We start from the raw sequence: 12,921 nt of genomic DNA on the forward strand, positions 1-12,921 counted from the left end.
GCCTGCGCGTTGTGGCCAGTGATGGAGCGCTGAAGGGGGGCGCGGCAGCGCGGCAGCGCGGCGAGGGCTCGGCGGGCCATTGGCTCCCGGCAGCGGCAAAGCCAGCTTGGGGACAAGAAGAGCAAGCGGGGCCCGCGGGCCGGGCCGGGACGAGCTGGGCTGCAGCCATGGAGGACCAGAGGGTAAGACCAGGGCGGGGCGCGGAGGGACCCGCCTCGGGGTACCCAAAGAGAGGGAACCAGAGGATGCCGCAGCGCCCTCCCCGCCCCCGCCCGCAGCTGCTCTGCGGTGCAGACTCCACCCCTGCCGCAGCCTGGCCCAGTCTAGCCCCTCCTTTGGGAACGTAGCCCCCCACATTTGCCCAGACTCCTCATAATCCTAGCCTGGGTTCAGACGCATCCCCTCTACACCCCCACCCCCACCTCCGCCCAGTATCCCGGACGCAGCCTTGACCCCATCCCCCACGCCTTCCATCCGGACTGCGGACCAGGTGTCCCAGAACCCAACCCGCCCCGCCCCGCCCCGCCCCGCCCCACCAGCTCAGCACAGGTGACTCCACCGACCCTGCGCCCCCAGAAAACAGACCCGTCCGAGACCTGGGTCAGAGCTACAGGCCCCAGCAAGACCCTCCCACGCCGCCTTCCCTTCCAGCATTCCCTCCCGGCATCCCCTGCCCCAGACCATCCCCCTTCCCAACTTACCTGGGCTCTCTGGCACCCGCTCTCCTCAGCTTCCTCCTTTCTCCTTGCCAATCCCTTTTCCAAGGTTAGCCCATTTTCTGCAGGCATCATTTTCCTTTGGGGTTTTCTTTTCCCAAGCTAGCCCCTCACCTTATCATGCCCCGCCCTCAGGATATAGGTTTGAAGGCTTTGTGCTCCCGCCCAGAGTTTGTTCCCAGAGTTGAGAGGCTCACTCTGTGCCTCAGTCTCCTCTCCTGTAAAATGGGTATCTTCATGGTGCCCACCTGCTGGGTGAGGGGAGGTAGGACCAGAGCTTCACCCAGGGCCTGCCTCCTGGTGAGTGCCCAAGCACATTGGCACAGTGGCCCCACATCTCCCTGGATCTCTGGAGGTTGGAGTGATGAGCTCCAAGGGAGGGAGCTGGGCCAGGCTGAGGGGCTTACTGGCCTTGTGTGTGTGTGCGCTTCCCGTGGGGCAGGAGGCTCTGCGGAAGATCATCACCACGCTGGCTGTGAAGAATGAAGAGATTCAGAGTTTTATCTACTCCCTCAAGCAGATGCTGCTGAACATAGAGGTGAGGGCAGGTGATGGAAGGGAGGGAGGGGGCAGTCCTATGAGCTAGCCTGTTGCTGCTGATAACTGTGGAACTCTGGGTCCGGCTGCCATGTCCAGGCCTCAGTTTCCCCACCTGAGCATGGGCTTTGGCCAGTCCTGGCTGTTCAGACCTGCAACGTCTCTCCAAGGCGAACTCCGCCAAGGTGCAGGAGGACCTGGAGGCGGAGTTCCAGTCCCTTTTCTCCCTCCTGGAGGAGCTGAAGGAGGGGATGCTCATGAAGATAAAACAGGACCGTGCCAGCCGAACCTACGAGCTGCAGGTGTGTGTCTCGGGGGACTCTCCAAGACCCCTGCCCCGATGCCATCTCCAATGCACCCCTCAGATTCAACAGATCTCAGCTGGCCTCATGTCTTTTTCCAAACCCGCTCCTTTTCCTGTGTCCCTTCTTGGAGATGCTCCCGTGTTCCCAGTGTCCAGAGCCAGACACCCTGTTGATGTTGGCCTCGCCTCCTCTTTCCCTGGTCTCTTGCCTGTCCCCTCCTTGGCCATGACCTGTCAATCCCCCACCCACCTGTTCTCCCTCTTAATCCTGTCCATTCCACCCACTTCTCTCCATTGCCACAGCCACACCCCCACAACTGGCTGTTCCTCCCTCCTGTTCTCACCCAGTGACTCCAGTTTCTCAGCCCTTCCCACTGGTCCCCCAGATCTGATGGCCAAACACCCCCCATGGCTCCTGTGGGATTGGTGGGGCTGCACTGAAACCTCCTGGGCAACTTCCTAACACCCCAGACTCCCATCCCTGGGGATGCTGGTCCCTAGGCTCAGGTGTGGCCTGAGCATGTGAGTGTTTGAGGAAGGATCCCCAGGTGATTCCGATGTTCTTCGAGGAGCAACACCCAACCTTTCTCCAGCCGCCCTCTCCCACTTGGAGTGGAAAAAGGGTGTGGTGCCCTGAATCCCAAAGGCAGTGGGGTGGCCTGGGAGGGTTTGATGCACTGGGGTGAGAGGTTTCCTCCCTCAGTGCCCTGCCACCCGCAGAACCAGCTGGCTGCCTGCACTCGGGCCCTGGAGAGCTCTGAGGAGCTTCTGGAGACGGCCAACCAGACCCTGCAGGCCACAGACAGCGAAGACTTTCCTCAGGTGGGGCCTCAGAAGCCATGCTGGTAGGGCTTCCAGACAAAATACAGGACACCCAGTTAAATTTGCATTTCATATCCACCACAAGTAACTTTTTAGTAAAGTATGGCCCCTGCAATATTTAGTATTCCATGTGATCTTTGGGACATACTTATACTTAAAAAATATATATTATTGGCCCTGGCCAGGTGGCGTGGTTGAAGCATCATGCCAATGACCCAAGATTGCAGATCCCTGCTCAGGGCACGTGCAAGAATTAACCAGTGAATGAATGGACTGGTCGAACAACAAATCTCTCTCTCTCTCTGAAAATCAAGAAATAAAAGTTTTAAAAATAAGTAAATAAATAATAATTATTTGTTGTTAATCTGAAGTTCATATTTAACAAAGAATAATTTTTTTAGTATAAGTGTATCCCATGCAAATGTTTATATAAGTATTTCTCAAATGTTGCGTGGGATATATTTATATTAAAATAATAATTATTTATTTGAAATTTAAATTTAACAGTGAGTAATTTTTTAGTATACTATATCCCATGCAATATTTAGTACAGCAGGTCCTTGAATAACACTGTTTTATTCAAAGTTGTTTTGCTATAACATGGATGTGGGGAAAACATTCTGGTTGAGGCCACTCTCTGTGTGGAGTGTGCACATTCTCTCCATATCTGCGTGGGTTTTCTCCAGGGACTCCAGTTTCCTCCCACATCCCAAAGCTGTGCACGTGGGGTGAATTGGCGTGGCTACACGGTCCCAGTCTCGATCGAGTCTGGGGTGGGTGTAAGTGTGCCTGTGATGGAAAGGTGTCTTGTCCAGGGTGGGTTCCTACCTTGTGCCTGAGTTGCTGGGAGAGACTCCGGCCACCTGCAACCCTGAAGTGGAATCAGGAGGTTGGAAACGGCTCACAGTTATTTCCATGTTTAATATTAGAAGTGTTTGGGGTCTTTATTTAGAAGTTTGGTGATGTTCTTGTAACCAGAAATAGGCTATAGGAACCTATCTCTTGTTTATATCAATTAGCCTACCATAAAGTTGATTTTATTATTCATCATTTCGCTTAAAGTTGCAGTTTCTAAGAACCTATTGACGCCCTAGCTGGTTTGGCTCAGTAGAGCGTCGGCCTGTGGATGGAAAAGTCCCAGGTTCGATTCCGGTCAAGGGCACATGCCTGGGTTGCGGGCTCGGTCCAATGTACAGGAGGCAGCCAGTCAATGATTCATTCTCATCATTGATGTTTCTACCTCTCTCTTCCTCTCTGAAATTAAAAAAAAAAAGATTATATATATATATATATATATATATATATATATATATATATATATATATATATTTAAGAACCTATTGATGACATTAAGGAGGACTTACTGTATATGTATGTTGTAAATATAGGTTAGGACATACCTATACTAAAAAAAGCATTGTTGATCTCAAATGCAAATTAACTGGCTGTCCTGTATTTTTTATTTGCTAACTCTGCCAATTGTATGTTCTGGGCACTGGGCAGGAGGTGGGGGAGGGGTGGAGCCTATTTTTGCCCTTCTGTCCTTTCAGGGCACAGCCAAGGGTTTCTGCCCCAGTGCTGGGGGACTTTGGCAAATGGCTGCCACGTTGGACCTCAGTCTTCCTGTCTGTACAGTGGCTTTCTAATTCAGTCTAGACACTCTGAATTTTATTCTGTCCCTCTTTCTAGGCTGCCAAGCAACTCAAAGATGGGTAAGATACTGGATCTGGCCCCCACCCCAGTGTCCCGTCCCTGGTATGACGGTGGGGACATCCAGGTGAGGGTCTCTTGGCCCAGAGCACTGGACCAAAACCAGGGGGAGGGAGTCACCTCCACACCTTGGAGGACCAGGCCAGGGCCCCCACCCCCCCGCCCCGAGATGCCTGCCAGCAGGCTGCCTCCACTTCCTTCCCTGCAGTGTGACCATGGCCCCTGCCTTCCGGCTGTCATTGAAAGCCAAGGTCAGCGACAACATGAGTCACCTCATGGTAGACTTTGCCCAGGAGAGGAGGATGCTACAGGCACTCAAGTTCCTGCCGGGTGAGAGGGGACCGCCCCAGGGTTTCAGAGAAGTGGCTGGGAGTCTGGGAGGCCCTGAGACAAGGCTTGGAGTAAGGGTGACAGCCAGGTGTGGGAACCTCAAGAATGCCCTTGGGTGGAGCCATAAAGAAGCCCCCCTGGTGCCACAAGGTGGCCACACACCTGGTGGAATCTTGAGGAAGCCCCGTCCCTGGTGGCAGAACCCTAAAGGCCCCGCCCAGCAGTGGTGGCGTTCCATGGAGGCCATGACCCTAGCTGGTAGAGAATTCTGGAAATGTTCTACCTGTAAGTGGTGGAATCCTGAAAAGGTCCAGCCATTTGTTGGTTGAACCCTGAAAAAGCTCTGCCCCCCCTCTCACACTTTGATGGAACCCTGATGAGGCTGCACTCACAGGCCCCAGAACTCAGAAGGGTGGGATCCAGAGAAGGCTTCATCCCCAAGGAGGCCTATCCTGTGGACGGGGCTCAGCAAGGCCTGCCCCTGCTGGTGCAGGGTCCTGACCCCTCCACCCTCTCTCCTGGTCAGTCCCCAGTGCCCCTGTGATCGACCTGGCCGAGTCTCTGGTGGCAGACAACTGTGTGACGCTGGTGTGGCGCATGCCGGAGGAGGACAGCAAGATTGACCACTACGTGCTGGAGTACCGGCGGACAAACTTCGAGGGCCCGCCCCGTCTCAAGGAGGACCAGCCCTGGATGGTTGTGGAGGGCATCCGGCAGACGGAGTACACACTGACCGGTAAGGGTGGCTCGGCCCAGCTGCCAACCCCCCTGTGCCGCTTAATCCCTCTGGGCTCCCGTTTCCCTGTCAGCCAGCTGGAGGCTGGTGGGTGATCCCCAATACTCATGGGTGTGAGAGCAGCCTGGATGGACTGATCAGGAGTAGCAGGAAGTAGTAATAACAAGGATACTGATGACAGCAGCTGCAGCACTTACTGAGGGCTCACTGTGTGCTAAACGTTTTACCCCCATGTAACAGGCAGGCTTATCACCATTTTACAGATGAGGGGACACGGGAAGGAGGCACCCTCTATCCACATCTTATCTCTATTCTCCATCATTCATTCATTCATTCATTCAAGTTTATTGAGTGGCTACATTGTACTAGGTGCTGTCCTTACAGTAGTGAGAAAGCAGAAAAAAATCCCTCCCCTCATGGAGCTGGTGTTCTGGGGCCACCCTCTCAGTATTTGGGGGTTTCCTTGGCAGGTACAAGAAAGCAGAAAGGCTCTGCCAGTGTGGCTCAGTGGTTGAGCATTCTCCCATGAACCAGGAGGTTGTGGTTGATTCCGGTCAGAGCACGTGCCTGGGTTGCTGGCTTGATCCGTGCAGGAGGCAGTGTTGATGTTTCTATCAGGAAGTAGTAATAACAGTTATTACTCTGAAATCAATAAAAACATATTTTAAAAAAAGAAAGCTTAGGGGAGTCCACCCAGCTGGTAGGGGAGGGTCTGATGGGGGAAAGGGTTGGGTGTCAGAGCCATCCTGAGCCAGGGAAACCCTCAGGGCCGGGAGAGCCTTGCTGGAAGGATAACCAGCACCACAGCTCCTGGGCTGTAATTAGCCTGCTCCTTGTCTGTAATTAGCAAACATAGTTAATGATAAGTATGCTAATTGCGGGAAAGAAAAGCCACCAGCCTGCAAGATGGCCTGAGAAGCTATTGGTTTATCCTTTGCATGGGAATCAAAATAAACACACCCCATTTTTCCTCAATCTTTTTTATTGTGGTAAAATACATATAGCATTTATCATCTTAACCTCTTTTTTTTAATTTTAGAGGTCATTTTTTTTTTAAATATATATTTTTATTGATATTTTACAGAGAGGAAGGGAGAGGGATAGAGAGCTAGAAACATCGATGAGAGAGAAACATCGATCAGCTGCCTCCTGCACACCTCCCACTGGGGATGTGCCCGCAACCAAGGTACATGCCCTTGACTGGAATCGAACCTGGGACCCCTCAGTCCGCAAGCCAACGCTCTATCCACTGAGCCAAACCAGCCAGGGCTAGAGGTCATTTTTTGTTGTTAACCCTCACCCGAGGATCTTTTCCCATTGATTTTTAGAGAGAGTGGAAGGGAGGGGGAAAGACAAAGAGAGAGAGAAACATAGATGTGAGAGAGATGCATCGATTGGTTACCTCCCACATGCACCCCAACCAGGGCCAGGGATTGAGCCTGCAACTGAGGTACATGCCCTTGACCAGAATCAAACCTGGGACCCTTCAGTCTGCAGGCCAACACTCTATCCACTGAGCCAAACAGGGTAGAGCTAGAGGACATTTATTAAAGCTGGGGAAGGGCCTAGGACAGTGGTCAGCAAACTCATTCGTCAACAGAGCCAAATAGCAACAGTACAATGATTGAAATTTCTTTTTTTTTTAATATATTTTATTGATTTTTTTACAGAGAGGAAGGGAGAGGGCGAGAGAGTTAGAAACATCGATGAGAGAGAAACATCGATCAGCTGCCTCCTGCACAACCCCTACTGGGGATGTGCCTGCAACCAAGGTACATGCCCTTGACCGGAATCGAACCTGGGACCCTTCAGTCCGCAGGCCAACGCTCTATCCACTGAGCCAAACCAGCTAGGACTGAAATTTCTTTTGAGAGCCAAATTTTTTAAACTTAAACTTCTTCTAACGCCACTTCTTCAATATAGACTCGCCCAGGCCGTGGTATTTTGTGGAAGAGCCACACTCAAGGGGCCAAAAAGCCGCATGTGGCTTGCGAGCCGCAGTTTGCTGACCAAGGGCCTAGGATAACAGGAGAGGGACTAGGTTGGGAAATGAGCCTAGGCCGGGCTGCTTTGGCTGATTAAGAAGTCAGAGATATATTTAAAGGAGACAGTAAATACACTTGCTCAGGATAAAAGAAGAAAATCTTGCCAACAAAATTGCATCTTACATGGAGGGAGTAAGTGTAGCTAAATAATAAATTTAGGTGAAAACTTTTCAGAAAAAGAGAAAAGGTAGTCTTGGGAACAGGTTCGGTGCGGGTTAGTCCTGGATAAGCTGTCGCTGCTCATTGCTGCCCTGGTTGCAAGCTTTGTGGGGTCCTTTGAATTTAGGAATGGGGAAACAAGGGCCGGGGAGGCTTGGGCATGCTCCGGGGAGGGAGAGCATGTCCAATCTTAACCATTTAAAAAAATATATTTTTATTGATTTCAGAAAGGAAGGGAGAGGGAAAGATAGAAACATCAATGATGTACTGGGGATCAAGCCCGCAACCCAGGCATGTGCCCTGACTGGGAATCGAACCCAGGACCTCTTGGTCCATGGGACAACGCTCAATCCACTGAGCTACCACAGCCAGGCTTAACCATTTTAGGCTGTGGCATTAAGTACATTCACATTGTTGTGCAGCCATCACCACCATCCATCTCTGTAACTTTTCATCTTGCAAAACTTTAAGAAACTCTGTCCCCATTAAACACTAACTCCCATTTCTCCTCCCAATATTTGACTTCCTGTTCCTCTGATTTTTACTACTATAAGTACCACATAGGAGTGGAACCAAACAGTATTTATTCTTTTGTGACTGGCTTATTTCGTTCACATGTCTTCCAGGTTCATCCATGCTGTAGAACGTGTTAGAATTTCCTTCCTTTTTAAAAAAAAATATATTCAGAGCCCTAACCGGTTTGGCTCAGTGGATAGAGCGTCGGTCTGTGGATTCAAGGGTCCCAGGTTCGATTCTGGTCAAGGGCATGTACCTTGGTTGCGGGCACATACCCAGTAGGGAGTGTGCAGGAGGCAGCTGGTCGATGTTCCTCTCTTATAGATGCTTCTCTCTTATCAATGTTTCTAACTCTCTATCACTCTCCCTTCCTCTCTGTAAAAAATCAATAAAATGTATTAAAATATATATATATATATATATATATATATATATATATATATATATATATATTCAGAGAGGAAGGGAGAGGGAGAGAGAGTTAGAAACATCAATGAGAGAGAAACATCAATCAGCTGCCTCCTGTATACCCCCTACTGGGGATGTGCCCACAACCAAGGTACATGCCCTTGACTGGAATCGAACCTGGGACCCTTGAGTCCACAGGCCAACACTCTATCCACTGAGCCAAACCGGTCAGGGCTCCTTCCTTTTTTAAGGCTGACCCTTGTCTGGGTATGTCCCACTTCCTCCAGTAGTGGCAGCTTACATAGCTGTAGTTCAATATCAGAACCAGGAAACTGACATGACTACATTCTAGTGTTGATTTACATTTCACCAGTTTCATGTACCCCATTCATGTGTGTGTGTAATCCCATATGCAAGTTTACCCCACATGCAAATTCTTGTCACTACCACCACAATCCAGGTATAGATCTGCTCTGTCACAGGCTTTCTGATGCATCCTTTTTATAGCCACACTCTCTCACCTTTTACAAAATTCCTAGTGAGTTAGTTCCTCAGGGTAGGAAGTTGGAATCTATTAAAAGGTGTGTGGTATTGAGGAATATGTGAATGTGCTCACCTATGGAAATATGTGGTTATTTGCAATCAACCTACTATCTCGTTGATTGCTTGGAAAGACAAGAGGGTTTTGGTTAAGTGTTTATGATTTCCATTTCTCAACTCATCTCATCCTCATGTGAACCCTGCTCAGCGTGGGGAATATGATCTCTGTTTTGGCAGAATAGGAAACTGAGGCACACAGTGACTGACTCTAGGCCATGTTCCATATTTGAATCCAAGCCTTCTGAGTGGCAGTCTTAGCTCTGGAGCAGTAGATGGCGCTGCTGAGCAAACTGCTGAATTCAGAGAAAGGACTCCAAAGTGAGGCAGTTTGGGTGGGAACCCGGGAGAGGGGGGGGGAGCCTGCAAACACCAAGGGGGAGCAACCAGAAGGGGCAGCCAGGAGAGGGCAGTGCTCTAGGAGGGGAAGAGTGGTCAGTGAGGAGGTCCTGCAAGGTGGGGACTGACAAGGCCGGAGCGGTGGGGGGCGGGGGGGGGGGGGCAGACTGAGGGGGCAGCGAAGAGGGTGTTCCTAAGCCTCCAAAGAGGTTTAACTTGAGGGGAAGACAGCTCGATAGCTTCTTTTTATTTTTTTAAGATCGGAAGAAACCTTAAAAAAAAAAAAGGACAGAAAGGGAGGGCGAGATATATCCTAGTAGTAGGGAAAATCTTTCCTAAGTAACTAGGTATGGCTAGATCCAGGGGTTGCACTTTTTGGCTCTGGGACTTGCATTCTCCAGGAGACTAGCCAAGAGCACTGACGATTTTCCCTGGAGTTACTTCCTCCGAGCTGGCCAGCTCTGCTCTGCTCCCTATACCAGCCAGAGTCCTAGGGAAGACTCTGGCCAGTCTGGGTTGGGTGCAGAACCACGTAATTCATAGCTCCACAGGTGTATGTGGGTAAGGTTTCTCAGAGGTTAAGATGTCATTTGCAAGGTGCTCCTTAGAATGAGGAGGCTACTGTGGCGGGTTTACTATGGGACACAGGGGCCTCTAACCTCCTGCTCAATGTCTGTGTTGAGATTTCCTCTGTTGTCTCCTAGGTCTCAAGTTTGACATGAAATACATGAATTTCCGTGTGAAGGCCTGTAATAAGGCAGTTGCAGGCGAGTTCTCCGAGCCGGTGACTCTGGAGACACCAGGTGACTGGCTCCCACACCTACCCTGGCTCTGACTATAACCCTTCACTCCTGGGGCCCCAGGGACTGGTGTGAAATGAGAATCTTCAGGATTTTGTGGGCCTTTTTACCCTGGCTGCCAGAAAGCTCAGAGCTTAGTCCACAGTAGAAGTCCGCACCCTGAGTGTCTGGTATAAACCTGCTTTTGTCCTTTACTTTTGCTCTTGATCCCTTTATACCTGGATGGTTTACACACACACACACACACACACACACACACACACACACACTTCCTCTCTCCCCCTCCCCCAAATGAGTAAGTGCTCTATAGAACTGGGGCGGGTGTGTCAGTAGTGCAGACAGCTTCTTAGCCTCCCACAGTGACGCCTTTGCATGGCCTTTTTCAGTCTAGCTTAACTGTCCCATTGCTGCCCACTCCCTTTCCCGGGATTAGTGCCACCGGAAGCACGGGGCAGCACAGTGGTTTGAAAACGGCTCCAGGCCTGGGAAGCCTGTAGACAACAAGCCCTTGGCCTTTACTCCTCTGGCTCTATGGTCTGCCCCCTCCCTTTTCCCCATCTTATGTCTTTTGGTGTCTTTCTGCCTGTCGTCTCTATATCTGTCTGTCTCCGAGACTTTACTGGTGTCTTTCTCTCTCTCTGTCTTGTCTCTGTTCCTTTGTCTCTCTCTGTTCTCTGTCCCTGTCATGGTCTGTCTTGGTCACTGTTTGTCTCTGTCTCTGTGTCTCTCCGGGTTTCCCCATCTCTGTGACTCCCACGTCTGCCCGGCCCCAGCGTTCATGTTCCGCCTGGATGCATCCACATCCCACCAGAATCTTCGGGTGGATGATCTCTCCGTGGAGTGGGACGCCATGGGCGGGAAGGTGCAGGATATCAAAGCTCGAGAGAAAGATGGCAAGGGGCGGACGGCGTCTCCCGTCAACTCCCCAGCCAGGTAGCCTGCCCCCTCCCCTCCCTTAGTCTCTGGTAGAGGAGGTCAAGATGGACATGAACACACAACCCAGTGTGGGCAAGGCTGGGGTGGAGGGAGGGACATGGAGCTGGGGAGCCAAAATAGTGAATCGAGGGAGAGGAGACTTTGAACTGGGTATTGACGGCTGAACAGTTTTCCAGACAAGGAAGGGCACAGGCATGTTCTGACATCAGGGGCCCAGTATATGTAAAGGACCAAATACTGTCAAGGACCGATGAGAAGTCCACAGTGGCTGGGGTAGACCAGAAAAGCATCCCTGTACGGGAGGTGAGGGCTGAACTGAGTGCTCCCCTCCCTGTCACCCACAGAGGTACTCCATCTCCCAAGAGGATACCCTCAGGTCGTGGGGGACGGGATCGCTTCACAGCTGAGTCCTACACGGTGCTAGGTAAGGAGGGGGGAAGCTTGGAGGAGAGTGGGGAATTCTGGCCAGGGCTCTGATGCTGCAGCGTGGGAGAGAACTCCTTTGGCTGGGGAAACTGAGGCTGCCATCAACAAAGCTTCTCTGGGAATGGTCCCAATAACATGTGTTGTGGTGCTGGTGGAAAGGGAAGTTTGGGGAGGGGAAGGGAAGCTGAGGCTTGGAAGAACCTGGTCTCCACCAGGAGCAAACTGGGAGTCTGGGAAGCAACAAGAAGGAGTCTGGAGTCCTGGAAAGTGTCTGGACTCCAGTAGGAGTTGAGGCCTATGGGAATACTTGGAATCAGCCAGGAGCAAAGGTTTGGGGATTATCTAGTTTCTGGAAAGAATTGAGGACTGAACATGGAGAAGAATTGAAAGGGGTTTTTAAGGCCTGGAAGTATCTGGAAGGAGTAGCTTGTACTTGTAGAGAATCTGAAAGGACTAGTGGAAGCTTGGAGAGAATCTGGACTTAGTATCTAGAGGAAGTTGATAAATCCTGGGAAATATCTGGAAGGAATAGCTGGAGACCAAGGAGTATCTGGAGGGAATAGCTGTGGTCTGGGGAGTACCTAGGTGGCTGCCCCTTTGTGGAAGAGCACCTGGGACCCTATTCTACCTTGTTCTCACTGCCCACCCTGCCCCACAGGGGACACGCTGATAGATGGCGGGGAACATTACTGGGAGGTGCACTATGAGCCAGACAGCAAGGCATTCGGCGTGGGGGTGGCCTACCGCAGCCTCGGCCGCTTCGAGCAGCTAGGCAAGACCGCGGCGTCCTGGTGCCTGCACATCAACAACTGGCTGCAGGTCAGCTTCACCGCCAAGCATGCCAACAAGGCCAAGGTGCTGGATGCCCCCGTGCCTGACTGCCTGGGCGTGCACTGCGACTTCCACCAAGGTGACCCTGGGCCCCAGCTGGCATCTCCAGCCACCTCTGCCTGTCTGATCTCTCTGCCGCAAACCCTCTAACTGGTCCCCGTCCCTCTGCCCTCCACCCAGGCCTCCTGTCCTTCTACAATGCCCGCACCAAACAGCTGCTGCACACCTTCAAGGCCAGGTTCACTCAGCCACTGCTGCCTGCTTTCACAGTAAGGTCCCCTCCACGGCCTGAGATGGGGCAGAGGGGGGGTGGCTCTGGGTGATGACTTTGCTGCCGAGCCTCTTCTTTCCCCTCCCTGTCTCCCAGGTTTGGTGTGGCAGCTTCCAGGTAACGACAGGCCTACAGGTCCCCAGCTCCGTGCGCTGCCTACAGAAGCGAGGCAGTGCCACCAGCAGCTCCAATACCAGCCTCACCTAGGCCAGTGCACCCAGCTGGGCTGGTTTTGGGGGCCACCACCAGGTCTCAGCTGTTTTCAGCCAGGCACCCTCTTCTCACTTGCTGCTTGGAGCCTTAACTCCTAATGGGGGTCACCAACAGGAAGCAGGCACCAGGGCAGGAACTCCTCCCCACCTCACTTCCCAATAAAGGTCAAACACTGGCCAGTTGTGCTGCTGGTTCTTTGGGGCTGGGTGGCACTGGCTGTGCCTC

General features: G+C 51.8%; 1 protein-coding gene across 3 annotated transcripts; it reads left to right on the plus strand.

Moving 5' to 3' along the window:
* FSD1 (fibronectin type III and SPRY domain containing 1) lies at positions 1–12,871 on the plus strand. Of its 3 annotated transcripts, none has more exons than XM_080672731.1 (13): positions 1–182; positions 1,159–1,254; positions 1,424–1,555; positions 2,278–2,379; positions 4,069–4,091; positions 4,298–4,419; positions 4,946–5,155; positions 9,924–10,022; positions 10,793–10,952; positions 11,300–11,379; positions 12,040–12,291; positions 12,393–12,481; positions 12,580–12,871. In XM_080672731.1, the coding sequence occupies exons 1-13, from the start codon at positions 168–170 to the stop codon at positions 12,688–12,690; spliced, it is 1,491 nt and encodes a 496-aa protein (XP_080528857.1). In that variant the 5' UTR covers positions 1–167; the 3' UTR covers positions 12,691–12,871. The 3 variants fall into 3 exon arrangements, with proteins under 3 accessions (XP_080528857.1, XP_080528858.1, XP_080528859.1); XM_080672732.1 differs by having other exon boundaries at positions 12,040–12,200; XM_080672733.1 differs by having other exon boundaries at positions 18–182; positions 4,069–4,156.
* Positions 12,872–12,921: the final 50 nt, after the last annotated feature.

The sequence above is a fragment of the Plecotus auritus genome, assembly GCF_963455305.1.
Source record: "Plecotus auritus genome assembly, chromosome: 6".
Taxonomy (NCBI): Eukaryota; Metazoa; Chordata; class Mammalia; order Chiroptera; family Vespertilionidae; genus Plecotus; species Plecotus auritus.